Below are 27,612 nucleotides of genomic sequence, written 5' to 3' on the forward strand. Positions count from 1 at the left end.
TGTGTGCCATTGTTGTTTCCAGGGTCTTGGTCATTCCATTTTGTGGCAGCATTTAGGAGCTAACCATTTTACTATGGTGTCACATGCAGGTCAGACCAGGTAAGGGTGGCAGATTTCCTTCCCTAAAGGACATTAGTGGGCAACTTTGGGTCTTTACAACCACTAATAATGGTCACCATTAGACTGGGTTTTATCCCTACATTTATTATTTAAATTAAAGGTGTCTAAAATCATGAAAGTTGATTGTCAACCATAGTGCTTCCTTTTTATACCTTGGATGCTAGAATCCCTGACTAACCCCTCCAAACACCTAATTGTGAACAATAAATCTTTCCCAGTCTTGTCAAAACCTGGGCAGAATCAGCTTGCAGTATATTTATTTCCATTGAACTAAGGGACTTGTCAGACCCCAACACATTAAAGATTTCTCAGGATGTCCAAGAATGTGGGGAGGCTGTGGAGAAGGTAGCACTGACAGGGAATACTTGTGGACACAGAGATGGGTTCAAGTGTGTATACTCCAACGCAAGGAGTATCAGAAATAAGGTGGGTGAACTTAAGGTGTGGATCAGTACTTGGGACTACAATGTTGTGGCCATCACGAAAACGTGGATAGAAGAGGGACAGGAATGGTTTTTGGAGGTTCCTGGTTACAGATGTTTCAGTAAGATTAGGGAGGGTGGTAAAAAAGGAGGGGGGGGGGGTGGCGTTGCTAATTAGAAATGGTATAATGGCTGCAGAAAGGCAGTTCGAGGGGGATCTGCCTTTGGAGGTAGTATGGGCTGAAGTCAGAAATAGAAAAGGAGCAGTCACCTTGTTGGGTGTTTACTATAGGCCCCCCAATAGCAGTAGAGATGTGGAGAAACAGATTGGGAAAGAGATTTTGGAAAGGTGCAGAAGCAACAGGGTAGTAGTCATGGGCGATTTCAACTTCCCAAATATTGATTGGAAGCTCTTTAGATCAAGTAGATTGGACGGGGCGGTGCTTGTGCAGTGTGTGCAGGAAGCTTTTCTGACTCAGTATGTAGATTGTCCGAGCAGAGGGGAGATCATATTGGATTTGGTACTTGGTAACAAACCAGGACGAGTGATGGGCTTGTTAGTGGGTGAGCATTTTGGTGATGGTGACCACAATTCTGTGACTTTCACGTTGGTTATGGAGAGAGATAGGTGCGTGCAACAGGGTAGGTTTTACAATTGGGGGAAGGGTAAATACGATGCTGCAAGACAGGATCTGAGGAGCATAAATTGGGAGCATAGGCTGTCAGGGAAGGATGTCATTGAAATGTGGAACTTTTTCAAGGAACAGATATGACGTGTCCTTGATAAGTATATACCTGTCAGGCAGGAAAGAGATGGTCGTGTGAGGGAACCTTGGTTGACGAGGGAGGTTGAATGTCTAGTAAAGAGGAAGAAGGAGGCTTACATAAGGTTGAGGAAACAAGGTTCAGACAGAGCGTTGGAGGGATACAGGGTAGCCAGGCAGGAGCTGAAGAAAGGGCTTAGGAGAGCTAAGAGAGGGCATGAAAAATCTTTTATGCATATGTGAGAAACATGAGAATGACGAGTACGAGGGTTGGTCCGATCAAGGACAGTAGTGGGAGACTGTGTATTGAGTTGGAAGAGATAGGAGAGGTCTTGAATGAGTACTTTTCTTCAGTATTTACAAATGAGAGGGACCGTATTGTTGAAGAGGAGAGTATGAAACGGACTGGTAAGCTAGAGGAGATACTTGTTAGGAAGGAAGATGTGTTGGGCATTTTGAAAAACTTGAGGATAGACAAGTCCCCTGGGCCTGACGGGATATATCCTAGGATTATGTGGGAAGCAAGAGAGGAAATTGCAGAGCCGTTGGCAATGATCTTTTCGTCTTCACTGTCAACAGGGGTGGTACCAGGGGACTGGAGAGTGGCGAATGCTGTGCCCCTGTTCAAAAAAGGGAATAGGGATAACCCCGGGAATTACAGGCCAGTTAGTCTTACTTTGGTGGTAGGCAAAGTAATGGAAAGGATACTGAGGGATAGGATTTAAGAGTATCTGGAAAGACACTGCTTGATTAGGGACGGCCAGCACGGACTTGTGAGGGGTAGGTCTTGCCTTACAAGTCTTATTGAATTCTTTGAGGAGGTGACCAAGCATGTGGATGAGGGTAGAGAAGTGGATGTAGTGTACATGGATTTTAGTAAGGCATTTGATAAGGTTCTGCCTGGTAGGCTTATGTGGAAAGTCAGGAGGCTTGGAATAGTGGAAATTTGGCCAGTTGGATAGAAAACTGGCTAACAGGTCAAAGTCAGAGAGTGGTGGTAGATGGTAAATATTCAGCCTGGAGCCCAGTTACAAGTGGAGTTCCGCAGGGATCAGTTCTGGGTCCTCTGCTGTTTGTAATTTTTATTAATGACTTAGAAGAGGGAGTCGAAGGGTGGGTCAGTAAATTTGCAGACGATATGAAGATTGGTGGAGTTGTGGATAGTGAGGAGAGCTGTTGTTGGCTGCAAAGGGACTTAGATATGATGCAGAGCTGGGCTGAGGAGTGGCAGATGGAGTTCAACCCTGTCAAGTGTGAGGTTGTCCATTTTGGAAGGACAAATAAGAATGCGGAATACAGGGTTAATGGTAGAGTTCTTAGTAAGGTGGAGGAGCAGATGGATCTTGGGGTCTATGTTCATAGCTCTTTTAAAGTTGCCACTCAGGTGGATAGAGCTTGTAAGAAGGCCTATGGTGTATTAGCGTTCATTAGCAGAGGGATTGAATTCAAGAGTCATGAGGTGATGTTGCAGCTGTATAGGACCTTGGTAAGGCCACATTTGGAGTACTGTGTGCAGTTCTGGTCACCTCACTTTCGGAAAGATGTGGAAGCTTTGGAGAGGGTGCAGAGGAGATTTACCAGGATGTTGCCTGGAATGGAGAATAGGTCGTTCGAGGATAGGTTGAGAGTGCTAGGCCTTTTCTCATTGGAACGGCGAAGGATGAGGAGTGACTTGATAGAGGTTTATAAGATGATCAGGGGAATAGATAGAGTAGACAGTCAGAGACTTTTTCCCCGGGTACAATAGAGTGTTACAAGGGGACATAAATTTAAGGTGAAGGGTGGAAGGTATAGGGGGGATGTCAGGGGTAGGTTCTTTAACCAGAGAGTGGTGGGGGCATGGAATGCGCTGCCTGTAGGAGTGGCAGAGTCAGAATCATTGGCGACCTTTAAGCAGCAATTGGATAGGTACATGGATAGGTGCTTAAGCTAGGACAAATGTTCGGCACACACATCGTGGGCCGAAGGGCCTGTTCTGTGCTGTATTGTTCTATGTTCTATATTCACTGTCAAGCATGTAGCCAAACTATCTCGTGGATATTAGATGCAGGCAATCCACCAGACAATGTGAATCAGGCATTCCCTTACTGACAAAGCCAGCCCCCAGACTGAAGTGTAAATGAAACAGAAGGTTCGCCTCTCACTCACCTTGCTGATCGGGAAACCAAACACCTCCTCAAAGTAGGCAGGCTGGCTGATGAGCAGCAGGTAGAAGGTCCAGCTCCTGCAGAAATTGGCCACAACAATGGCATAAACAGGCATGGAAGTGAAGAACTTTAACCAGGGGGTCCTGAATTTCTGGGAGAGAATCAGAGAGAGGTTACAGTCAGTCACCATACATCCTTGCAATGAACCAACCTGAGGACTCTGTCTAGAGGAATAATTTCCAGTTAGGGAAGAATTTTTTAAAAGTCTTTATTTATTCACAGAATGAGGGTGCCACTGGCTAGACAGCATTTATTGGCCATCCCTAATTGCCCAGAGGGCAGTTTAAGAGTCAACCACATTGCAGTGGGTCTGGAGTCACATGTAGGCCAGACCAGGTAAGGATGGCAGTTTCCTTCCCTAAAGGACAGTAATGTACCAGGTATGATTTCCCAACAATCAGAAAATTATTTATGGTCATCATTAGACTCTTAATTCCAGATTTCTTTTTATTGAACTCATATTCCACCACCTGCCATGGCAGGATTTGAACTGGGGTCCCCAGTTTAACAGCCCAGCAATAATACCAGTAAGTCATATGCTTCCCCACATCTAATTGGAGTAACAGTGTGAAACAAAGAAAACTAATGCCTGTTCACTGAAGACACAATGCATTGACTTTAGAAAGGAGTTTTAGATTAGACTAGACTCCCTACAGTGTGGAAACAGGCCCTTTGGCCCAACTAGTCCACACCGACCCTCCGGAGAGTAACCCACCCAGACCCATTCCCCCTAACTAATGCATCTAACTCTATTGGCAATTTAGCATGACCAATTCACCTGACCTGCACATCTTTGGAGTGTGGGAGGAAACCGGAGCACACGGAGGAAACCCACGCAGACACGGGGAGAATGTGCAAACTCCACACAGACACTGAGGCTGGAATCGAACCTGGGCCCCTGGTGCTGTGAAGCAGTAGTGCTAACCACGGAGCCACCATGCCACCCCAAAATAGAGCTTCAATTAAGCACAGTGAGCCTGAAGTGATTTGAATAGGCAACCTTCTGATCTGGAGTCAGACACACACCTCTTGCGCCACAAGCCCATGTGTCTGAATGAGAGTTCCTAGCTGGAGTGTGTATGAAAGATCGTATCCCCAACATATAATCATTTTCCTGAATGGAGATACTTTCTGTTCCCACCTCCACCCACTTTCATGAAGTTATGACAGACACTGATTTCTTTACCGTCATCTTAATCAGACCTTTTATTTTTCTTTAATTTGTATAAATGTCTTCAAGTCTGCATGTGATTAGCTGCTCATTATATGTATGACATTTTAAAGCAGCCTTCAGATCTCCAGCAGAGATTAGTCACTGTGTGGAAGAATAGCAATCTGGACAGAGTGCGGTGGTGGAGGATGTAAACATCTTAATAAATACTTGAGGCATTCTCCAAAGAAAGCATTTTGCATTTATATAGTACCTCTCACAACACCTCAAAGTGCTTTATAGCAATATAATGCAGTCTATGTTGTCATATTGAGCACTTGGCAGCTAATAAATGCACAGCAAGCTCCCACAGTCCACATTGTGATGACCAAATCATCTAATTTAATATTGCTAAAGAGATCAATGTTATCATGGAATCCCTACAGTGGGGAAACAGGCCATTTGGCCCAACAAGTCCACACCCACCCAAACCCATTATTCTACATTTCCCCTGCCTAATACACCTAGCCTACACAGCCCTGACCACTATGGGCAATTTAGCATAGCCAAGTCACCCTAACCTGCACACCTTTGGACTGTGGGAGGAAACCCACACAGACACAGGGAGAATATGCAAACCCCACACAGTCAGTCACCCAAGGCTGGAATTGAACCCAGGTCCCTGGCACTGGGAGGCAGCAGTACTAGCCACTGAACCACTGTGCCACCTTTATTGACCAGGTCATCTCTCAAATCAATAACTTGAATCTTGTTGAAAACAGAGACACATTGCTGAAGGTTTCTCATTCATCAGGATAAATGCAAGAATGCCAAATGTCAAACATTCCCAACAACTTATGCTACAGGAGAGAAGTGTTGACAGGTTAGCTCTGACTTATTGCCATTGAGAAAGCAATTGGTTCTCTAATTCAAAAAATGCTGAAGGCTTGAACACATTCCTTTGCTTTGAGAGAATAAGACGCTGTATACAGATGCATGTCACTTCTAGAAAATGTACATGAACAATGTTATGAGCTTGACTGATTATTTTGGTTATTAGCATAGTTATTCATACCTTCAGGATAATTCAGCAGTTTTTGGAGGTAACACTAGCTACAAAAGACACATGTGTCAAGGTGTCAGCGCTATTCACAAACCACACAAGCCCATCTGTAATAGTGCTCAGGGCACTGCAGGAGAGGCCTTATGGCTCAGTCAGTAGCAGCCCTGCCTCTGAAAACCAAACACTTTGGCTTCAAGCCTGACTCCAGCATTTATTGTCGGAAGCATCCATTGGGCACTCCAACCTAGTTTTTCATGGCCTCTGTGGTTAAGATGAATGTGTGGAAGCAGGCCATTCAGCCCAACTGTCCTACGCTAGCGTTCATGTTCAACAAAGCTTCCTCCCAAACTCCTGCATTTCAAGTTACCAGCATGTCATTTTATTTCTCTCTTCCTCATTGGCTACCTAGTTGTCTGTTAAAGGTATTCACTTCTAACCTCAACCACTCCCCGTGTTCACAAATTCCACATCGTATCTACACCCTTCATGGGTTTCTTCTGCATTTCGTACTGGAATTAGCAGTGACCAAGTTATTTTCATGAGACCCAATTTCAGGCCATTTTTAGCTGCATTGTATAGTCATACAACTTGACAGAAATTCACAGGGGGTCCGTCATCCTTGACTTTTGAATAACAAGAACACTAAATCTGCTATATTGAAAATCTTGTGGAATTAATTCTAACTTACTTAATTGTAGCTTAAACATGTCCCAATGGTACAGTCTCCAGGACTCAACATTTAGCTCAACAACTCACAACATGAATCCTGTCCTCCATTTGATTCCATCCCTTCCCCCATTTTACCCCAATGTCCTGTTTGCATGGAATTGCTTCCAGCAAAGTTAAGCTATTTTTGATTATTCACATCTACCATTAACACCTCTTATGAATCTATATCTTTCCTCTGCTACCATTTACACTCCCTTTGCCTTTTGCTCTGGATACCTTCACCATCTACTGCACTTGCTTCACCTCATCCTCTGTTGCCAGTAGAAATTAACCATCATTTCCAGCCCCTTTCATTTCTGAAGAACAGTTATACTGGACTCGAAATGTTAATTTTTCTCTCTCTCCAAAGATGCTCCAAGACCTGTTGAGTTTCTCCAGCACTTTCAGTTTTCATCACTATGGTAGGTAGTGCATTGACTGCCCAATTTCCCCATGTATTTGACACAATTGTCCAAAGTTAACATTATCATCACGACCTCTGGGTGCAGAGGTTACAGTGTAAGAACTGAGCAAATCTGTCACTTGGGGATAAATAATAGGTTGTAATTTACTCCTGACTACTTCATTCTAACAACTCTGTACTCCTCCAGTTCTGGCCTCTTGCATATCTCTGATCTCCACTGCTCCACCACTGGTTACTGTCCCTGCAGGGAAGTTGCTGGAATTAAAGGAATGTCACTGGACTAATAATCGAGAGATCAAAAGCTCTGAAGTTATTGGTTCAAATCCCACCACTACAGTTTCATAAACTTTGAATTCAAGTCATGAATCTACAGTATAAAGTAGCCTTAGTAATGATGATCATGAAACTTAAATTAATCATCTTAAAAACCCATTGGGTTCCCTAATCTTCCTTGAACGAAGGAAATCTGCCGTCCTTACCTGGTGTGTGCTATGTATGACTGAAGACCCACAGTAATGTGGTTAACCCTTTGAAACAGTTCAGTAAGCCAGTCAGGAAAATAAGAAAGGGCATCGGGTGCTGGTTATTCCCATATCTCAGGAAACAACAATGAAAAACTTCTCACTGTCTCTCCTTGAGCAAGAATTTGGTCAGGCACTTCAATATCATCATGTGTTGCTCTGTGTCAAATTCCTTCAGACTTACGCACCAGTGGAATGTTTACAATTAACAATGTTGTAGGTGCTATGTGAATGCAAGATGTTGTGCATCTCAGGGCGGTTGTGACTGACTTGGTGTCAGATGTATCAGCTCACCTGTGCTGCGTTGATTAGACTGGACCTTTCCCCAATACTGGTCTCGATGTACGTTCTCTCCTCATTCGTTATTGTCGGGTGCTTTGCAGGACTCTCATAGGCAAACAGCAGCCAGAATATGTACCATATCATTCCAAACATTCCTGCAACATTACAAACAAGGTGTTACTGTATCAGTCAGCAGTGGGAGTAGGCCGTAATCCAGAGACCAGGCCCAGTACTCTGAGCATGTGGGCTCATGTCACACCACAGCAACTAAGACAATTAAACTCAGCTAGTCAGATCTGGAACCATAACGTCAATCTCAGTAATGGTGACCATGAGATTATCAGCAAATGTCATGAAAATCCATCTGGTTCACCTGTGTTCTCTAGGGAAGGAAAAACCAAAAGACATAAGAGCAGAGCAGGCCATTCAGCCCATCAAGTCTGCTCCACCGTTCAATAAGATCATGATTGATCATCTTCAACTTCATTTTCCTGCCTTTCTCCCATAATCTTTGGTTCTCTTACAGATTAAAATCTGGAATATACGTAATGGCCCAGCCTCTACAGCCCTCTGCTGTAAAGAATTCTACAGATTTATTACTCTCTGAGAGAAGACATTCCTCCTCCTCCCTGTTTTCAATTGGTGACCCCTTATCCTGAGATGAAGGCCTCTCTCTCCACAAGCAGAAATAACCTTTCCACATCTCCCCGGTGGGGTCCTTTCAGAATCTAGCACGTTTCAATAAGGCTTGCTCTCATTCTTTTAAACTCCAATGAGTATAGGCCCAACCTACTCAACCTCTCCTCATCAGACAGTCCCTCCATCCCCAGGATCAGCCAAGCGAACTTTCTCTGGATGGTCTCCAGGCTGGTCTATCTTTCCTTAGATAGGGATCCAAAACTGTTCGTAGTACCTCATCTATGATCTGACTAGTGCCTTGTATAGTTTTAGCAAAACTCCCCTATTTTTATACTCCATTCCCTCTGAAATGAAGGCCAACATTCCATTTGCCTTCCCTATTACCCACTGAAATTGGATGTTTGCTTTTTGTATTTGATGTTTGAGGCCTCCTAAATGTTTTTGTGCTTTGTAACTTTCTGTGGTTTTTCTCCATGTAAATAATATTCAGTCCCTCTGTTCTTCTTGCTGTTTCTATCATGCATGCAGCTTCAGACCCATAGCAATATGGTGGATTCATACCACCCTTTGAAATGGCCAAGCAAGCCACTCAGTTCAAGGACAATTAAGGATGACAGTAAATCTCTTGCCTCAATTGACCTTAGCTCCCGAGGCCAGTTCAAACTGGTCACAGATGCTCATGAGTTTGCGCACTGACAGCAGATCTGAGCAGAAAACACTGATGTTATCCATATACAGGGAGGCCCTAATCTGTAGGCCTCTGCTGTCTGGAATAGTCACCCCTCGCTTCCTGATGGAGTAAATGCTGACCCAGCCAGTGACACCCACATCCCAGGAAAGAATAAAGAAATAAAAACATCCTTAAGGATATCTAACTGTTTCACAGCGGTTTTCTATTCTCTGAGAGAAGGTGGTGTGCCCAAAATCCAACCCATCTTTGTTCTTATACAATTTGAAAGTCCTGAGCTTCCTCCATCAATATAGATAGAATCAAGTTCATCTTCTTGTTGTTTTAATGGGCAATCATTTATTTTTAAGGCTGCATGTCTTTGAAGTGTAGTGGCCCAAATTGTGCCCCCCCCCCCCCCCCCCCCCCGGGTGTCTATGGTGTTTTAAACTGGGAAATAGCCCAGTGTCTCTCTTCTGCACCCTTTCCAAGCCGCATCATGTGGGGACACCAAACTTGGTGTGCTGATTAAATTGGGACCTCGTCAACATATCGTCCAAGTGTAGAGGTCATGGACCATTAGCACAGTGGCTGCACGATCAACCGTAATGTAGGACCGAGACTGTGTCGGATGGATCAGCTCACCTGGGCTGCATTTATTAGACTGAACCTTTCCCCAGTACTCACCTCGCTAAATGTTCTGAGTATGGTTAGGTTTTCAATTTAGCTCTGAGTTAGATTAGATTAGATTACTTACAGTGTGGAAACAGGCCCTTCAGCCCAACAAGTCCACATCGACCCGCCGAAGCGCAATCCACCCAGACCCATTCCCCTACATTTATCCCTTCACCTAACACTATGGGCAATTTAGCATGGCCAATTCACCTAACCTGCACATTTTTTTTGGTCTGTGGGAGGAAACTGGAGCACCCGGAGGAAACCCACTCAGACACGGGAGAATATGCAAACTCCACACAGTCAGTCACCTGAGGCGAGAATTGAACCCGGGTTTCTGGTGCTGTGAGGCAGCAGTGCTAACCACTGTGCCACCGTGCCACCCACGAAGTTAATGCAAGGTGACAGACTATTGTAGAATTTCAACAATCTGAAACATGTTCTTGTGAGGAGGAAACCTGCCATTCTACCCCATGTGGAGTTACGTGGCTCCAGGCCTGTGTTGGGTTTTCATGGTGGGGCCTTGAGAGATGCTGTTATCGGAGCTTTGGTAAGTCACTGTAGTGAATTCTTCATCCGATCTCAGCGACTCACAGAATGGGTCCCACTGCCTTAGTGAAGGCGGCGTTTAGTATGCTTTCCTTTATTGGTCAGAGTATTGAGTACAGGAGTTGGGAGGTCATGTTGTGCCTGTACAGGACATTGGTTAGGCCACTGTTGGAATATTGGGTGCAATTCTGGTCTCCTTCCTATCGGAGAGATGTTGTGAAACTTGAAAGGGTTCAGAAAAGATTTACAAGGATGTTGCCAGGTTTGGAGGATTTGAGCTAAAGGGAGATGCTGAACAGGCTGGGGCTGTTTCCCCTGGAGCGTCAGAGGCTGACGGGTGACCTTATAGAGGTTTGTAACATCATGGGGGACATGGACAGGGTAAATAGGCAAAGTCTTTTCCCTGGGGTGCAGATGTCCAGAACTAGAGGGCATAGGTTTAGGGTGAGAGGGGAAAGATATAAAAGAGACCCAAAGGGCAACCTTTTCACGCAGAGGGTGGTACGTGTATGGAACGAGCTGCCAGAGGATGTGGTGGAGGCTAGTACAATTGCAATATTTAAGAGGCATTTGGATGGGTATATGAATGGGAAGGGTTTGGAGGGATATGGGCCAAATGCTGGCAAGTGGGACTAGATTGGGTTGGGATATCTGGTCGGCATGGACAGGTTGGACCGAAGGGTCTGTATCCGTGCTGTACATCTCTGTGACTCTATGACTGCATCACACCACCTCTATTGTGATGAAGCTCAATACCAGAGTGCAAGGCTTGTAAAAATACCAGAGATAGCTTCCTCACTGCCCATGTATACCCCTCCCACTGCCCACTGAGGGCAAACCCTCAGCAGCTGGAACCCGGGAAAACATGGTAACATTTTGGTTTAGCTGAAACTTACCATAGACATAAAAGACTGAAGGCCAGCCTTTGTACTGGACCAACAACCCTGCCAGTGGCATTGCCACAACAGCCCCAGCGTAGGAACCTGAAGAGAACATACAATGAGAGTCAGTAACACACAACCCAGAGAGACCGCTTGTTCAATACCGAGACTAATGACCAGGTGAGAAACCACTCCCACTGAAGCGAGGGCCAGGAACCTCTAAGAGGACATGGATTTAAGATGATTATCAAAGAATCAGAGAAGAAGCCTTTGATATAAACGCAGTGAGTTGTTCAGATGTAGAAAATTATTCCTGAGAGGACTTTCATTGGAGGTGAATCTGTGCTGTACACACCCTATAGTCAATATCTCCTCCTGCTCAGTATTGAGCCCAGGTACTGAAGTGGCATCTGACCAGGTCTCAATATTAAATAACAGGTACAGGGGATATTTGTATGTATGCAAATGCAGTGTTAGCATTCATTTCAAGAGGGCTAGAGTACAACAGCAGGGATGTACTGCTGAGGCTGGGTAAGGCTCTGGTCAGACCGCATTTGGAATATTGTAAGCAGTTTTGGGCCCTGTATCTAAGGAAGGATGTGCTGGTCTTGGGAGGGAGTCCAGAGGAGGTTTATAAGAGTGTTCTTGGGGATGAAGGGCTTATCATATGAGGAGCAGGGTCTGTACTCAATGGAGTTTAGACAATGAGGGGAGATTGAAACTCACAGAATACTGAGCGGCCTGCATAGAGTGGATGTGGAGAAGATGCTTCCATGTATTGGAGAGACTAGGACCCAAGGACACAGCCTCAGAGTGAAGGGACAATCCTTTAGGACAATTATAGGTCAACCATGCGACTGTTGAGTCTGGAGACACATATGAGCTGAGGGGGTAATTGAGAGAAGTTATTGGCAGTTGGTCACTCCTAAGGCTCAGGATAAGGATAGATGGGTTACAGTCAGAGGGAGGAAAGGGGACAGACAGACAGTGCAGAGATCCCCTGTGGACATTCCCCTCAGCAATAAGTATATCGTTTTGGATACTGCTGGGGGGATGACCTATCAGAGGAAAGCCATAGTGGTCAATTCTCTGGCACTGAGCCTGACACTGTGGCCCAGAAGGGAAGGGGGCAGAATAGAAAAGCGCTAGTTATAGGAGACTCGATTGTTAGGAGAATTGACAGATTTTGTGGTCAGCATTGGGATTCCCAGAAGGTATATTGCCTTCCTGGTGCCAGGGTCCGGGACGTCTCCAATCGGGTGCATAAGATTCTGAAAGGGGAGGGTGAACAGCCAGAAATCGTGTTACATATTGGCACCAATGATATAGCCAGGAAAAGGATTGAGGATATAAAAAGTGATTTCAGGGAGTTAGGGTGGAAGCTGCAGAGCAGGACGAACAGAGTAGTGTTCTCGGGTTTACTACCGGTAACATGAGATAGCGAGGCAAGGAACAGGGAGTGGGTGCAGCTTAATACGTGGCTGCGCAGCTGGTGCAGGAGGGAGGGCTTCAGATATGTAGATAATTGGGATGCCTTCTGGGGAAGGTGGGACCTGTACATGAAGGATGGGTTGCACCTGAACTGGAAGAGGACCAATGTCCTGGGTGGAAGGTTTGCTCGAGTGGTTCAGGAGGGTTTAAACTAGTAAGGCAGGGGGGTGGGAACCTGAGCTATATACCGGTGGTGAGAATTGATGGAGATGAGGCAATAGCAAGAGGTAACACAGCCAGTGGGAAGGAATTTCCTGGGAAAGAACCAAGGGATCAGTTAAAGTGTGTTTGCTTTAATGCAAGGAGTATCAGGAATAAAAGTGATGAGCTTAGAGCATGGATCAGTACCAGGTGCTATGATGTTGTGGCCGTAACAGAGACATAGGTTTCTCAGGGGCAGGAATGGTTGCTGGATGTTCCAGAGTTTAGAGCATTTAAAAAGAATAGGGGGGGGGGAAGAGGAGGGGGTGTAGCACTGCTAATTAGAGAGGGTATCACAGCTACAGAAGTTACCATTGTCGAGAAGGGTATGCCTACTGAGTCAGTATGGGTGGAAATTAGGAACAGTAAGGGAGCAGTCACCTCATTAGGGGTTTACTACAGGCCCCCCAATAGCAGCAGGGAGATTGAAGAAAGCATAGGTCAGCAGATTTTGGAAACGTGTGAATGCAGCAAGGTTGTTGTAATGGGTGATTTTAACTTTCCCAATATTGATTGGAACCTCCTTCGAGCAGATGGTTTGGAAGAAGCTGTTTTTTGTAAGTTGTGTTCAGGAGAGTTTCCTAACTCAGTACGTTGACAGGCCGACGAGGGGAGTGGCCATTTTGGATTTGGTGCTCAGCAATGAGCCGGGGCAGGTGTCAGATCTTGCGGTGGGAGAGCATTTTGGTGATAGTGATGACAACTGCCTCACATTCTACATAGGTATGGAGAAGGAGAGAAGTAGGCACAATGGGAGGATATTTAATTGGGGAAAAGGAAATTATGATGCTATCAGACGTGAATTGGGAAGCATGGACTGGGAGCGATTATTCCATGGAAAGGGCACTATAGACATGTGGAGACTGTTTAAGGAACAGTTGTTGCAAGTGATGCATAAATGTGCTCCTCTGAAACAGGCAGGAAGGGGTAAGATAAAGGAACCTTGGATGACGAGAGCGGAGGAGCTTCTCGTCAAAAGAAAGAAGGCAGCTTACGTAAGGTGGAGGAAGCAAGGATCTTGCTCAGCTCTAGAGGATTACAGGCAGGCGAGGAAGGAGCTCAAAATGGTCTGAGGAGAGCCAGGAGGGGGCACGAAAAGGCTTGGCAGGAAGGATTAGGGAGAATCCAAAGGCATTTTACACGTATGTGAGGAATAAGAGAATGATCAAAGAAAGAGTAGGGCCGATCAGGGATAGCATAGGGAACTTGTGTGTAGACTCTGAGGAGGGAGGGGAAGTCCTAAATGAGTTTTTTGCTTTTGTCTTTACGAAAGAAAAGGACCTTGTAGTGAATGAAACCATTGAGGAGCAGGTAAGCATGCTGGAACGGATAGAGATTGAGGAAGCTGATATGCTGAAAATTTTGACAAACATTCAGATTGACAAGACACCAGGGCCAGACTAGATTTGTCCTCGGCTGCTTTGGGAAATGAGAAATGTGATTGCTTTGCCGCTTGCGAAGATCTTTGCATCCTCACTCTCCACTGGAGTCGTACCTGAGGACTGGAGAGAGGCAAATGTAATTCCTCTCTTCAAAAAAAGAAATAGGGAAATCCCCGGCAATTACAGACCAGTAAGTCTCACGTCTGTCGTCTGCAAGGCGTTAGAAAGGATTCTGAGGGATAGAATTTATGACCATCTGGAAGAGCATGCCTTGATTAAATGCAGTCAGCACGGCTTTGTGAGGGGCAGGTCATGCCTCACAAATCTTATTGAGTTCTTTGAGGATGTTACTAGACAAGTTGATGAGGGTCGAGCAGTGGATGTGGTGTATATGGACTTCAGCAAGGTATTTGATAAGCTTCCCCATGGTAGGCTTGTTCAGAAGGTCAGGAGGAATGGGAGACAGGGAAATTTAGCTGTCTGGATACAGAATTGGCTGGTCGACAGAAGACAGCAAGTTGTAGTGGAAGGAAAATATTCTGCCTGGAAGTCAGTGGTGAGTGGTGTTCCACAGGGCTCTGTCCTTGGGCCCTTACTCTTTGTAATTTTTATTAATGACTTGGATGAGGGGAATTAAGGATGGGTTAGCAAGTTTGCAGACGACACAAAGGTTGGAGGTGTCGTTGACAGTATAGAGGACTATTGTAGGCTGCAGCGTGACATTGGCAGGATGCAGAGATGGGCTGAGAGGTGGCAGATGGAGTTCAACCTGGATAAATGCGAAGTGATGCATTTTGGAAGGTCGAACTTGAAAGTTGAGTACAGGATTAAGGATAGGATTCTTGGCAGTGTGGAGAAACAGTGGGAACTTGGAGTGCAGGTGCATAGATCCCTTAAAATTGCCACCCAAGTGGACAGGGTTGTTAAGAAAGCATATGGTGTTTTGGCTTTCATTAACAGGGGGATTGAGTTTAAGAGCCGTGAGATCTTGTTGCAGCTCTATAAAACTTTGGTTAGACCACACTCGGAATGCTGTGTCCAGTTCTGGTCGCCCTATTATAGGAAAGATGTGGATGCTTTGGAGAGGGTTCAGAGGAGGTTTACCAGGATGCTGCCTGGAATGGAGGGCTTATCTTACAAAGAGAGGTTGACTGAGCTTGGACTTTTTTCATTGGAAAAAAGAAGGAAGAGAGGGGACCTAATTGAGGTGTACAAGATAATGAGAGGCATAGATAGAGTTGATAGCCAGAGACTTTTTCCCAGGGCAGAAATTGTTAACACGAGGGGTCATAGTTTTAAGCTGTTTGGCGGAAAGTATAGAGGGGATGTCAGAGGCGGGTTCTTTACGCAGAGAGTTGTGAGAGCATGGAATGCGTTGCCAGCAGCGGTTGTGGAAGCGAGGTCATTGGGGATATTTAAGAGACAGCTGGACATGCATATGGTCACAGAAATTTGAGGGTTCATACATTAGGTTTACCTTACATGAGGATCAATGGTCGGTACAACATCGTGGGCTGAAGGGCCTGTTCTGGGCTGTACTGTTCTATGTTCTATAGGAGCTGAGAGTGGGTAAGGTTTCCTTCCCTAAAAGACAGTCGTGTTCCCTCTGGGGTTTGAAGCGATCTGATTGCCTCATGGTGACTCTCACTGAGAGAAACTGGCTACTTCCAGGTTTTAAAACTAAATTCAAATTCTCAGATTTCTGGAGTGGGATATGACTCACTTTCTCTGTGTTACTAACCTCGTGACTCACAAATGTCGGTTAGTACAGAGGGCTGGTTTGCAATACCAACAGCGCGGGTTCAATTCCCATCCCCGGCTGAGGTGACCATAAAGGACTTTCCTTCTCAACCTCTCCCCTTGCCTGAGGCACGGTGACTCAGGTTAAACCATCACCAGTCACCTCTCTCTAACAAGGGAGCAGCACTACGGAGGATTTACTAACCTAGTGACAGAACCAACATACTCCTGAACCTATTTCTCACACAATCCTTCCAACAGAGTAACTTCCAAACAGATCCCTAAATTTCTGAAATCACTCATTAATGTTGTGCTCTATTCAGCATAAAATGAACTGACCATTTAGAATCAGTGACTGATAGAGGAGGCCAATCAGCCCATTTTTTCTGTACTCAACCCTTTGATAGAGCTGTGCAGATAACCTTACTCTCTCTGTTCATTCCAGTTGCTCTGAAAATCAGATAAGGCTATAGGTGCCTTCTTCCATGGCTTTACCCCAGCCTCCACACACCAGGCCTTGTGATCACATGGTCTGCTATTACACACAACCCATTGTTAGCCACTAATTGTCCACTAACAGCTATTCATTCTCCCAGGCTGATCATTTTCCATTCCTTTGTCTGTCCAACAACTGTTCTTCTCTCTCTTAGGGCTCTACCTCCATCTATCATTTACCCCCTACCCCCTCCCCCACCCTATCTTCTGCATAAAAAACAACTTTTTCCATCTACCGTCAGTTCTGAGGAAGGGTCACTGGAAACATTAACTCTGCTTTCTCTCCAGAGATGCTGCCAGACCTGCTGAGGTTTTCCAGCAATTCCTGTCATTGTTTCTGATTTCCAGCATTCACAGTTCTGTCAGGTTTTAAATGGCTTCCTGTTGTGTCTTTCTCCGATGCCCTTTTGAAAGTTCCTCTTGAATCTGCGTCGCCATCCTTTCAAGCAGCACATACCCGATCCAAACAAGTCACTGAGTGAAACATGTGCCTCTCTTCATGTCCACTCCCTATCTACGGCCAATTACCTGAAATCTCTGACCCTCTGGTACCAACCTTTCTGCTACACGAACCAGCTTCTCTTCATCTGTTTTAACAAAACCATTCAGTATTGGCAACACCTCCATCTAATCTCCCCGTAACCTTCTCTGATCTTCTTCTGATACGTTCATGGGCTTCCCTGGCTGCGTCAGTGTTTATTGCCCTCTCCCGAACTGCCCCTTGAACTGAGTCACTTACTGGGCTATTTCAGATGGGTAGTTAAGAGTCAATAATATCAAGAGTCACATGGAGGCCAGACCAGGTAAGGATAGAGGATTTCCCTTCCCAAAGGACATTAATGAACCAGGTGGGTTTTTACAAAAGTTGACAATATTTACATTAGACTACAATTTAACTCCAGATTTTAAATAATGTTTAATTCAAATTTCACCAGCTGCTGTGGTGGGATTTGAACCCATCAAAGCAGGGGTTACTATCCTGTTATGATACCACTACACCACTGTCTAAGGAAAACAGCACTACCTTCTCCCATCTCTCCAAATATTGAGGTGGCACAGTGGCTCAGTGATTAGCACTGCTGCCTCACAGCGCGAGGGACATGCATTCGATCCCACCCTCGGGTGACTGTCGGTATAGCGACTGTACATTCTCCCCGTGTCTGCGTTGGTTTCTTCTGGGTGCTCCAGTTTCCTACCAGAGTTCAAAGATCTACAAGTTAGGTGGATTGGCCATGGGAAATTGCCCATAGTGTCCAGGAATATGTAGGCTTGATAAATTAGCCATGAGAAATGCAGGGTAGGGGGTGTGATGCTTGTCAGAGGGTCATGTGGCCTGTTTCCACACTGTAGGGATTCTATGATTCCATAACTGAAGCCCCTCATCCTCCAGCACCTCAGCATTGTTGGCAAAAATGTGACTTTTTGTCTCTGATGGTAACGGAGCTAATGCAGCATGGATACCCATCAGAATTCTTTCAAGACTTCCCTGGAAAATATTAAATATTTAAATTTGGTAACTTCATAATCTCAAAGCGCCTCCATTGTTCACTAATCTGACCGAGTTGATTAGATTGGAAGGAGCTCCTTGTTTGGGTGTGCGGGGCCTGTATTAAAGACTTCCGTTATGAGGCAACATTAATATGTCGCTATAGCAACAGGAGCTCCTTCCTATCAGATATCTGTTGCTAAATGAACATTTGCCGCGCGTCTCTGCATTGTCTATCGACAGCAGGGCTGGAAATTAATCGTACAGCCACAGCTCACTGTCAGAGATTGCTGCGTCAAAATGGCTGAGCTGATAACATCACCAGCTTGCTGATTATTTCGCTCAAAGCTCCAAAACCAAACTTCCCTCCTGACAGGTTGCATTTTGGTAAACTCTGAGTACCGTTGTAATTAACCCTCATAATTCCCTCAAACTGTTAGTACGAACAGTTCACTGTTAAGGGACCGGCCGTGACTGAGTAGGGAGCACTCTCACTTGCTGTGGGGACAGGGTAGGATGTTCTTGGAAAGGTCGGTTCAGTTTCAATGGGCCAAATGGCCTCTTTCCACACATAGGGATTCTATGATTCTAAAGTGAAGCAGAGGCAAGTACTGAGGAAACACCGTACTGTTGGAGGGTCAATACTGAGGGAGTGCCGCATTGTCGGAGGGTCATTGCTGAGGGAGTGCCGCATTGTCGGAGGGTCAGTGTTGAGGGGGCGCCACACTGTCAAAGGGTCAGTACTGAGGGAGTGCCACACTGTCAAAGGGTCAGTACTGAGGGAGTGCCGCACTGTCGGAGGGTCAGTGCTGAGGGAGTGCTGCACTGTCGGAGGGTCAGTGTTGAGGGAGTGCCGCACTGTCAGAGGGTCAGTGCTGAGGGAGCACCGCACTGTTGGAGGGTCAGTACTGAGGGAGTGCCGCACTGTCGGAGGGTCAGTGCTGAGGGAGTGCCACATTGTCAGAGGGTCAGTGCTGAGGGAGTGCCGCATTGTCGGAGGGTCAGTGCTGAGGGAGTGCCGTACTGACGGAGGTCAGTGCTGAGGGAGTGCCGCACTGTTGGAGGGTCAGTGTTGAGGGGGCGCCGCACTGTCAAAGGGTCAATAGTGAGGGAGTGCCACACTGTCAAAGGGTCAGTACTTAGGGAGTGCCGCACTGTTGAAGGGTCAGTGCTGAGGGGGCGCCACACTGTTGGAGGCTCAGTACTGAGGGAGTGCCACAATGTCAGAGGGTCAGTACTGAGGGAGTGCCGCAGTGACAGAGGGTCAGTGCTGAGGTAGCGCCACACTGTCGGAGGGTCAGTGCTGAGGGAGTGCTGCACTGTCGGAGGGTCAGTGCTGAGGGGGTGCCACACTGTCAGAGGGTCAGTACTGAGGGAGTGCCACTCTGTTGGAGGGTTAGCGCTGAGGGGGCGCCACACTGTCGGAGCGTCAGTACTGAGGGAGTGCCACACTGTTGGAGGGTCAGTGCTGAGGGAGTGCCACACTGTCGGAGGGTCAGTGCTGAGGGAGTGCCACACTGTCGGAGGGTCAGTGCTGAGGGAGTGCCGCACTGTCGGAGGGTCAGTGCTGAGGGAGTGCCGCACTGTCGGAGGGTCAGTGCTGAGGGGGCGCCACACTGTCAGAGGGTCAGTGCTGAGGGGGCGCCACACTGTTGGAGGGTCTGTTCTGATGAAGATAAGTGGATTGTGCTCTGGGATGGACTGTCTTTTCTCTCAGCTCAGTCATGACTGACTCGACTACATGATGGTGATGTCTCTGTCACATCATGATCTCATTACTGTCCACCTTCCTCCGACTTCTGTATTTTAATCCCTTTCGAGGGAGCCTGGAGATTGCATCCTACATTCTTTAGCATTGTTGATGAATTCTACGGAATGGCATGTTAATTTAGATAATTGTGAGGTGTTGTATTTTGTTGGATCAAACCAGGGCAGGATTTATATAGTCAATGTTAGGGGAGTATTATTGAACAAAGAGATCCAGGGGTACAAGTTCATAGCTCCTTGAAAATGGAGTCCCAGTTAAATAGGGTGGTGAAGAGGTTTTGGCATGCTGGCTTTCATTGGTCAGAGCATTGAGTAAAGGAGTTGGGATGTGTAGTTGGAGCTGTACAAAACATTGGTGAGGCCACATTTGGAGTACTGTGTGTAACTCTGGCAGACCTACTATAACAGGGATATAAAAGGATCCTATTTGGACTGGAATGTTTGAGTTCTAGGGAGAGGTTCGTTAGGCTAGGACTTTTTTCCCCTGGAGTTTAGGAGACTCAGTGGTGGTGACCTTTTAGAGGTCTATAAAATCACGAGAGGCATTGATAAGGTAGATAACCAACAGATTTTCCCAACGGTGGGGAGTCTAAAACTAGAGGGCATAGGGTTACAGTGAGAGGGAAGAGATCCGAAAGAGTCCAGAGGGGAGATTTGTTTCTCACAGAGGGTGGTGAGTGTCAGGAATGGGTTGCTAGGGTAGTGGTGGAAATGAGTATAATTTTGTCATTTAAGAAACATTTGGACAGGTAAATGGATGGTACAGTTATGGGGAGGTATTGACCAAATGCAGGCAAATAGGACTAGTTTCAATTGTGAAAACTGGGCAGCAGGTACAGTTTGGGCTGATTGGCCTGTTTCCATGTTGTAGATCTTCATGACTCTATGACTGATCAGATGTGTTTCGATAAGAGGGTAGCGAAATCTTTGGAATCATTGAGTAAGTTCCAGGTAAAAATTACAGGGGGATCCCTGACTTACAAACATTCGCAAAAGCAATTCCATACAGAAGGGGTCTTACATATAACCGTGGCCTGTACTTACAAACAGCTATTTTATATTGGCCTGCATTGTAATCCAGCTAGCAAACGGTCTCACAAACAAAACCCAGGGACTGGCTGTGATAAACTTCTCCAGTGCTGTTGTGTTACCATAGTCATACCAGACCAGAGGGGCTGCTCTCTCATTAGAGAGAAGTGACTGGTGGCGAGTTAACCTGAGGGCCACCAGACCTCAGGCGAGGAAAGAGGTTGAGAAGGAGAGTCCTTAATGGTAACCTCAAACTGGTGATGGGAAATGAACCCACGCTGTTGGCATCACCCTACACTGTAAACCAACAATCCAGCCAACTGAGCTAAACCAATTACTTCTCGAGGGTGTAGATGGTGCAGAAAATGAGGTCAATTATCAGCTATGATCTAGAAAGGTGGAGAGCAGGCTTGAGGAGCTGAATTGCCTACAGCTGCCCTACATTGAAATTAATAAAATCCTTCAAGAGCTTGAGAGAGTGGACGCTGTTTCCCCAGGAGAGAGACTCTCGGTTTAGAGAGGTATCACTTTGAAAGGAAAGGTTAACCATTTCGGGCTGATATGAGTAAAAAGGTCTTCAATCAAAGCTGTGTAACTTTGGAATTCTCTAACGTGAAGAGCTGTGGACATTCAGTCATTGAGCACATTCAAGAAAAAGGCCAATAAATGTCTAGCTTTTAAAGATATCAAGGAGGATAGTGGGGGGGGGGGGGGGGGGGGAAATGGCAGTGAGATCAAAGATCAGCCAAGGTCCAGAATGACAGAGCCAGTCTATCCCTTTTGCTGATCTCCACAAAGACTCCAAACCCAAACTAAAGTCTCACAAACTCGTGGTATATTCATCACTGGCAAATAATTCTTCGATTCTCATTAAGAATCAGCATAATACAGTTTAAAACTCATGGAAAACCTTCCGAGGCTGAATTTAACAACCTACGTAGCCTACCATTTCTCGAACACTGATTACAGTATGCCATATTCAGTACGTCGTTGCTAATGAGGAGGCAAGAGCTTGGCTTCTGACACAGAGACAGTAAGAATACTGACACTGACCACAGAATGACGTCGTAGCCAATCGACTCCGTTCAAGTGGTGGGGCCCACATGCTCCAAAGCCCGTGACATGCTGGGTAGGTGACTCCCTGTAGAAAAACAATGGACCATTCATATCCATTTTGGAAATGGAGCACAGTAATAATTAGAACAGTATCACTGAATCGTAGAATTGGAACGGTGCAAAAGGAGGCCATTCGGCCCGTTGTGCCTGCGCAGCTGATTAGGTAGGCAGCATCACCTTGTGACAATCTCCTGCTTTATCCCCACAGCACGTTATTTTTATCCAAGTAGTCATCCAATGTCCCCACTGAATGTCTCAGGTGAACCTACCTCCCCCACATCCACAGGCAGTGCATTCCAGATGCTCACTTATCGCTGAGTGAATTTTTTATTTTCCCACATCGCCCTTATTTCACTTGCACATCACTTTAAATCAGTGCCCTCTCATTCTTGCAGCTTCTCGTTATCTGCCCTGTCTAGCCCTGCTCATGATTTTGAAAACCTCTATCAAATCTCCTCTTCTCTCCAAGGGAGAACAGTCCCAAATTCTTTAATCCTTCCATGAATAGGAAAGGTTTGGAGGGATATGGGCCAGGAGCAGGCAGGTGGGACTAGTTTAGTTTGTGATTATGACCAGCAAGGACTGGTTGGACCAAAGGGTCTGTTTCGGTGCTGTACGACTCTTTGACTCTTTCATCTTCACTGAAATTCCTCATCCCTGGAATCATTCCTGCAAATTCCTTCTCTCCAATGTGTTCACATTTTCCTATAATGTGGTGCCCACAGCACAAGCAGTACTGCAGCTGAGGACTAACAAGAACTCCCAGTCACAGAAAAATTACACACCATCCTGAATTGGACATAAATTAGGGTCAAAATCGTGGAATTCCCTTCCCAAGAGCCCAGCGTGTAACTATGTCACATGTGCCGGGAAGGTTCAAGAAGGGATCTCAGTACTCAAGGATGGTTAGGATGGTGAAAAATTGCAGGCCTGACCTGCAATGTCCACATCCCAAGAATTAAAATTGAATATAGTTTGTTGAAGGACTATTGCAACTTGCAAAGATTGTAGCTTTCAATGTGATTGACATTTAAAGCGACAAGGAAAGCTGGTCATACAGAAGGCATTGAGTCATCCCAGAACGAATCAAAGCCTTGGATGGGATATCAGCTGTGTGGAGGCAACAAATTCTACAGAAGCTCATCGCCACCTTCTCAAGGACAGTTAAACGATGGCCGATAAATGATGACCCTGCTGGCTGACACCCACAACCCATGACTGAATCTTATTAAAAAAGCACAGAATTTTGGAAAGGCTAATCAGGGCAGGACTTATACACTAAATGGTAAGGTCCTGGGGAGTATTGCTGAACAAAGAGACCTTGGAGTGCAGCTTCATAGCTCCTTGAAAGTGGAGCCCCAGGTAGATAGGATAGTGAAGAAGGCATTTGGTATGCTTTCCTTTATTGGTCAGAGAATTGAGTATTGGAGTTGGGAGCTCATGTGGCAGCTGTACAGGATATTGGTTAGGTAGTTTTCAGAATATTGCGTGCAATTCTGGTCTCACTGCTATAAGAAGGTTGTTGTGAAACTTGAAAGGGTTCAGAAAAGATTTACAAGGATGTTGCCAGGTTGGAGGATTTGAGCTATAGGGAGAGGTTGAACAGGCTGGGGCTGTTTTCCCTGGAGTGGCAGAGGCTGAGGGGTGACCTTATAGAGGTTTATAAAATCATGAGGGGCAATGTTAGGGAAAATAGACAAAGTCTTTTCACTGGGGTGAGGGAATCCAAAATTAGAAGGCATAGGTTAATGGTGAAAGAGAAAAGGTTTAAAAAGGATGTAAGGGGCAACTTTTTCACACAGAGGGTGGTGTGTGTATGGAATGAGCTGCCAGAGGAAGTGGTGGAGGCTGGTACAATTACAGCATTTAAAAGGCATTTGGATGAGTATATGAATGGGAAGGATTTGGAGGGATATGGGCCGGGTGCTGGCAGGTGGGACTGGATTAGGTTAGGATATCTGGTCGGCATGGACGGGTTGGACCAAAGGGCCTGTTTCCATGCTGTACATCTCTTCGACTCTATGATAATACAGCACTATGGGTGACCATTAGGCCCATTGAGTTAGTGCCAGCTCCTTTGGAGAGCATTCCAGTTATTCTGACTGCCTTGCTCTGACCTTACAGCTTTGTAATTTGTGCACAGCAAGATCCCGGATGGGTACACTTCATTGATCCCACCCTTGCTGAAGGGACATTCATAGAAAGGATGTTGATTCAGAGAACTAGTGCCAAGAACTTGCAACTTGATCTGTTTCTCGTTCTCCCGCTCCAGGCTGGGAACACCAGAGTACATGCAAATATTTAACCAATTTAATCAAAGGTTTGCTTTCTATAGATTCCCTGAAGCATGAATTTGCAAACGATCACACCAAACAATCACAGGTGAAAATGGCCCTTTTCCCATTTGAAACCATTCATCCAGGAACATGCTATAATGTTCCCCACCTTCGCATCCCTGCTCCATTAATTTGCCTCTTAATTGATTCCAGGAATTTCCCTCTTCCACCCTCACAACCTTACCCAACACTTACAGCTCAGTAAAGGACCATTCCACCTTCTATACATGTCTGTGCTCTTTAGCAGAGCAGCCCAGTGAACGTAGTTCCAGAGTCTCACAGGTTTTTGGCTTCAAGTATATCGAAGGAAGAGGAGTTTGCTGATATTAGCCCTAAATGTGCCACTTCCTTGTTGGTTGCACTGATCCACCCAGTCATAGAGTCATAGAGTCCTACAGCATGGAGACAGGCCCTTTGGCCCGAACTGGTCCATGCTGACCCAAATGTCTGTCCACTCTAACACCATTTCTCTGCACTTGGCCCACATCCTTCTAATCCCTTCCCATCCATCTATTTGTCCAAATGTCTTTTAAATGTTGTTAATGTACTCACTGCAACCACTTCCACTGGCAGCTCATTCCATATGCGTACCACCCCCTGTGTAAAAACATTGCCACTCAGGTTCCCTTTTCTTCTTTCCCCTCTAACCTTAAACTGATGCTCTGTAATCTTTGATTCCCCAACCCTGGGAAAAAGACTAAATACATCCACCCTATCCAAGCCTCTCATGATCCATAAGGTGCCCCCTCAGTCTCCTACACTCAAAAGAAACAAATCCTAACTTGTCCAAACTCTCCCTATAATTTAGACCATTGAGTTCAGAAAACATCCTTGTAAATTTCTTTTGCATACTTTCCAGTTTAATAACATCTTTCTTGCAGCAAGGTGACCAAAACTTCAAGTGCGGCCTCCCACCCTGTATAACTGCAACATAACTGTCCCCTCAAGACTCAATGCCCTGACTGATGAAGGCCAGTGTGGCAAAAGCCTTCTTCACTGCCCTGTCTACCTGGGACTCCAGAGAACCATGTACCTGAACTCCAAGGTCCCTCTGTTCCGCTGCACTTCTTAAGGCCCCACCATTTACCATGAAGTCATATTATAGAATAATAGAACGCCTATAGTCTGCAAGCAGGCCATTTGGCCCATCAAGTCCACACCACCCCTCCGAAGAGAATCTCAGCCCAACCCACCCTATCCGTGTAAGCCTGCATTTCCCATGGCTAATCCATCCAGTCTGCACATCCCTGGACTGTGGGAGGAAACTGGAGCATGATAACCTGATCATCATCTAGTCTTATCTTTCGTCTAACTTTAGCACAGTATGCACCTCTACACCTCAATCAGAACCCCAAACTCTGAGAAACCTAAAGAATGGTTCAGTGCATGAGAACAAAATTGGACCCAGTGGGAGAGTGACACTTTCAGGTGAGGAGCTGGAGTGAGAGCATAATACTGGCACCTTCATTCTCAAACCCTGAGGCTGGGGAATCCGTCAGGATCTGACAGAGTGGCAGTGTTGCTCCTTGCAGTAGGACTAACTTAATCATTAAGAGTGTGATGGAATACTCCCCACTTACCTGGATCAGTGCAGGCCCAGCAACACTCAAGCAACTCAACACCATCCAGGACAAAGCAACCTGCTTGACAGGCACTACATCCACAAACATCACTCCCTTCCCTGACGCTCAGTAGCAGCAATGTGTACTGCTGCTACTGATAAGATGCATTGCAGAAATTCAGCAAAGATCCTCAGACAGCACCTTCCAAACCCACAACCACTTCCATCTAGAAGGACAAGGGGCAGCAGATACATGGGAACACTACCCCCTGCAAGTTCCCCTCCAAGCCACTCACTATCCTGATCTTGAAATACATCGCTGTTCCTTTACTGTCACTGGGTCAAAATCCTGGAATTCACTCCCTAAAGACATTGTGAATCTACCTACAGCACAGGGACTGCAGCGGTTCAAGAAGGCAGCTCACCCCCATATTCTCAAGGGGCAACTAGGGACAGGCAATAAATGCTGGGCCCAGCCAGTGACACACACATCCCAGAAATGAATAGAATAAAATTCTACAGAAGCATAGATTCAGTCCATTGTAACTGCTTCAGTTGTATTACCTTGTACCAACCTCCAGTCTTTCCCCAACCCCCTGCACACTATTTCTATCCAAATAACCATCCAATGCCCCTCTTGAATGCCTCAATTGAACCTGCCTCCACCGCATTTCCAAAGCAGACAGGCAGGAGGCTGGAAGAACCCAGCAAGTCAGGCAGCATCGACATTGCGGATGTGACCCTTCATCAGGACCGAGAAGGGTTACACCTGAAACATTGATCTGCCCCTCCTGATGCTGCCTGGCTTGCTGTGTTCTTCCAGCCTCCTGCCTGTCTGCTTTGGATTCCAGCATCTGTAGCAGCTCCACCACCTCTGTAGGCAGTGCATTTCAGACCCCAACTCCTCGCTGGCTGAGAAATTGTCTTCTTGTACATCCCTTTAAATCTATTTTTGCTCATCCTTGCTCCTTTGTTTTACCTCATCTTCTCTATTCACTCCACCCATGATTTTGAAAACCTCACTCAAATTTCCTCTCCTTTTCTCTCCAAGGAGAACAGTCTCAACTCCTTCAATCGATCCTCATCACTGAAGTTTCTCATTCTTGTAAAATAACTTCTGCACTCTCTCCAATACATTTGCATCCTTCTGATAATGTGGTGCCCACAACTAAACACAATACCCCAGCTGGGGTCTAAAAATCTCTTGTACAAGGTCAGCATCACCTCCTTGCTCTTGTACTCTATGCCCTTGTTAATAAAGCTGAGGACACTGTGTGCTTTATTAACTGCTCTCTCCCCCTGTCCTGCCACCTTCAATGATCTGTAACATATATACCCAGCTCCCTCTGCTCTTGCACCCCCTTTATGAACTGTACCCTCTGTTTTATATTGTCTGTCAATGTTCTTCCATCTGCCATTTATCTGCTCCATCAATTTGCCAATTATCTTTCGGAGTTCCACACTATCCTTCACACAATACACAATTCTTCCAAGTTTCATGTCATCTGCAAACTTTGAAATTGCTCCGGCCTCACTAAGATCCAGAACATTAGTACCTATTGGGAAAGACCAGCGTGCCCAATATTGACCCCCTAGGGAGCTCCACCACAAACTTCCTCCAACCTGAACAATATCCTATAACCATTACTATTTGTTTCCTGGCACTCAGCCAGTTCTGTGTCCAGGTTGGTGTTGTCCCTGTTATACTATGATCTATATCTTTCTTCACAAGTCTGTTGTGTAGCACAATATCAAACACCTTCTGTACACCCACGTGTACCACATTAACAACTGTGCCCTCTCTGACCCTTTCTGCTACCTCTTCAGAAAACTCCAGCAAGTTAGTTGAGTGTAATTCCCCTTTAGAAATCAATGCTGACTCTTTCTAATCAATCCACCTTCTGCCATGCACACGTACCCAGTACCACATACCGGT

General features: G+C 45.9%; 1 protein-coding gene across 1 annotated transcript in view; it reads right to left on the minus strand.

Annotated features, from left to right (window-relative positions):
* slc17a8 (solute carrier family 17 member 8) overlaps positions 1-27,612 on the minus strand; it is an 84,307-nt gene that overhangs the window by 19,895 nt on the left and 36,800 nt on the right. Inside the window, exons 5-8 of the mRNA XM_072551988.1 lie at positions 21,717-21,804; positions 11,088-11,174; positions 7,674-7,816; positions 3,455-3,604 (exon numbers count right to left, since the gene is read on the minus strand). Of these exons, the coding sequence (XP_072408089.1) occupies positions 3,455-3,604; positions 7,674-7,816; positions 11,088-11,174; positions 21,717-21,804 (468 nt within the window). The remainder of the gene's footprint in view (positions 1-3,454; positions 3,605-7,673; positions 7,817-11,087; positions 11,175-21,716; positions 21,805-27,612) is intronic.

This window comes from Chiloscyllium punctatum, chromosome 32, assembly GCF_047496795.1.
Source record: "Chiloscyllium punctatum isolate Juve2018m chromosome 32, sChiPun1.3, whole genome shotgun sequence".
Classification (NCBI taxonomy): Eukaryota; Metazoa; Chordata; class Chondrichthyes; order Orectolobiformes; family Hemiscylliidae; genus Chiloscyllium; species Chiloscyllium punctatum.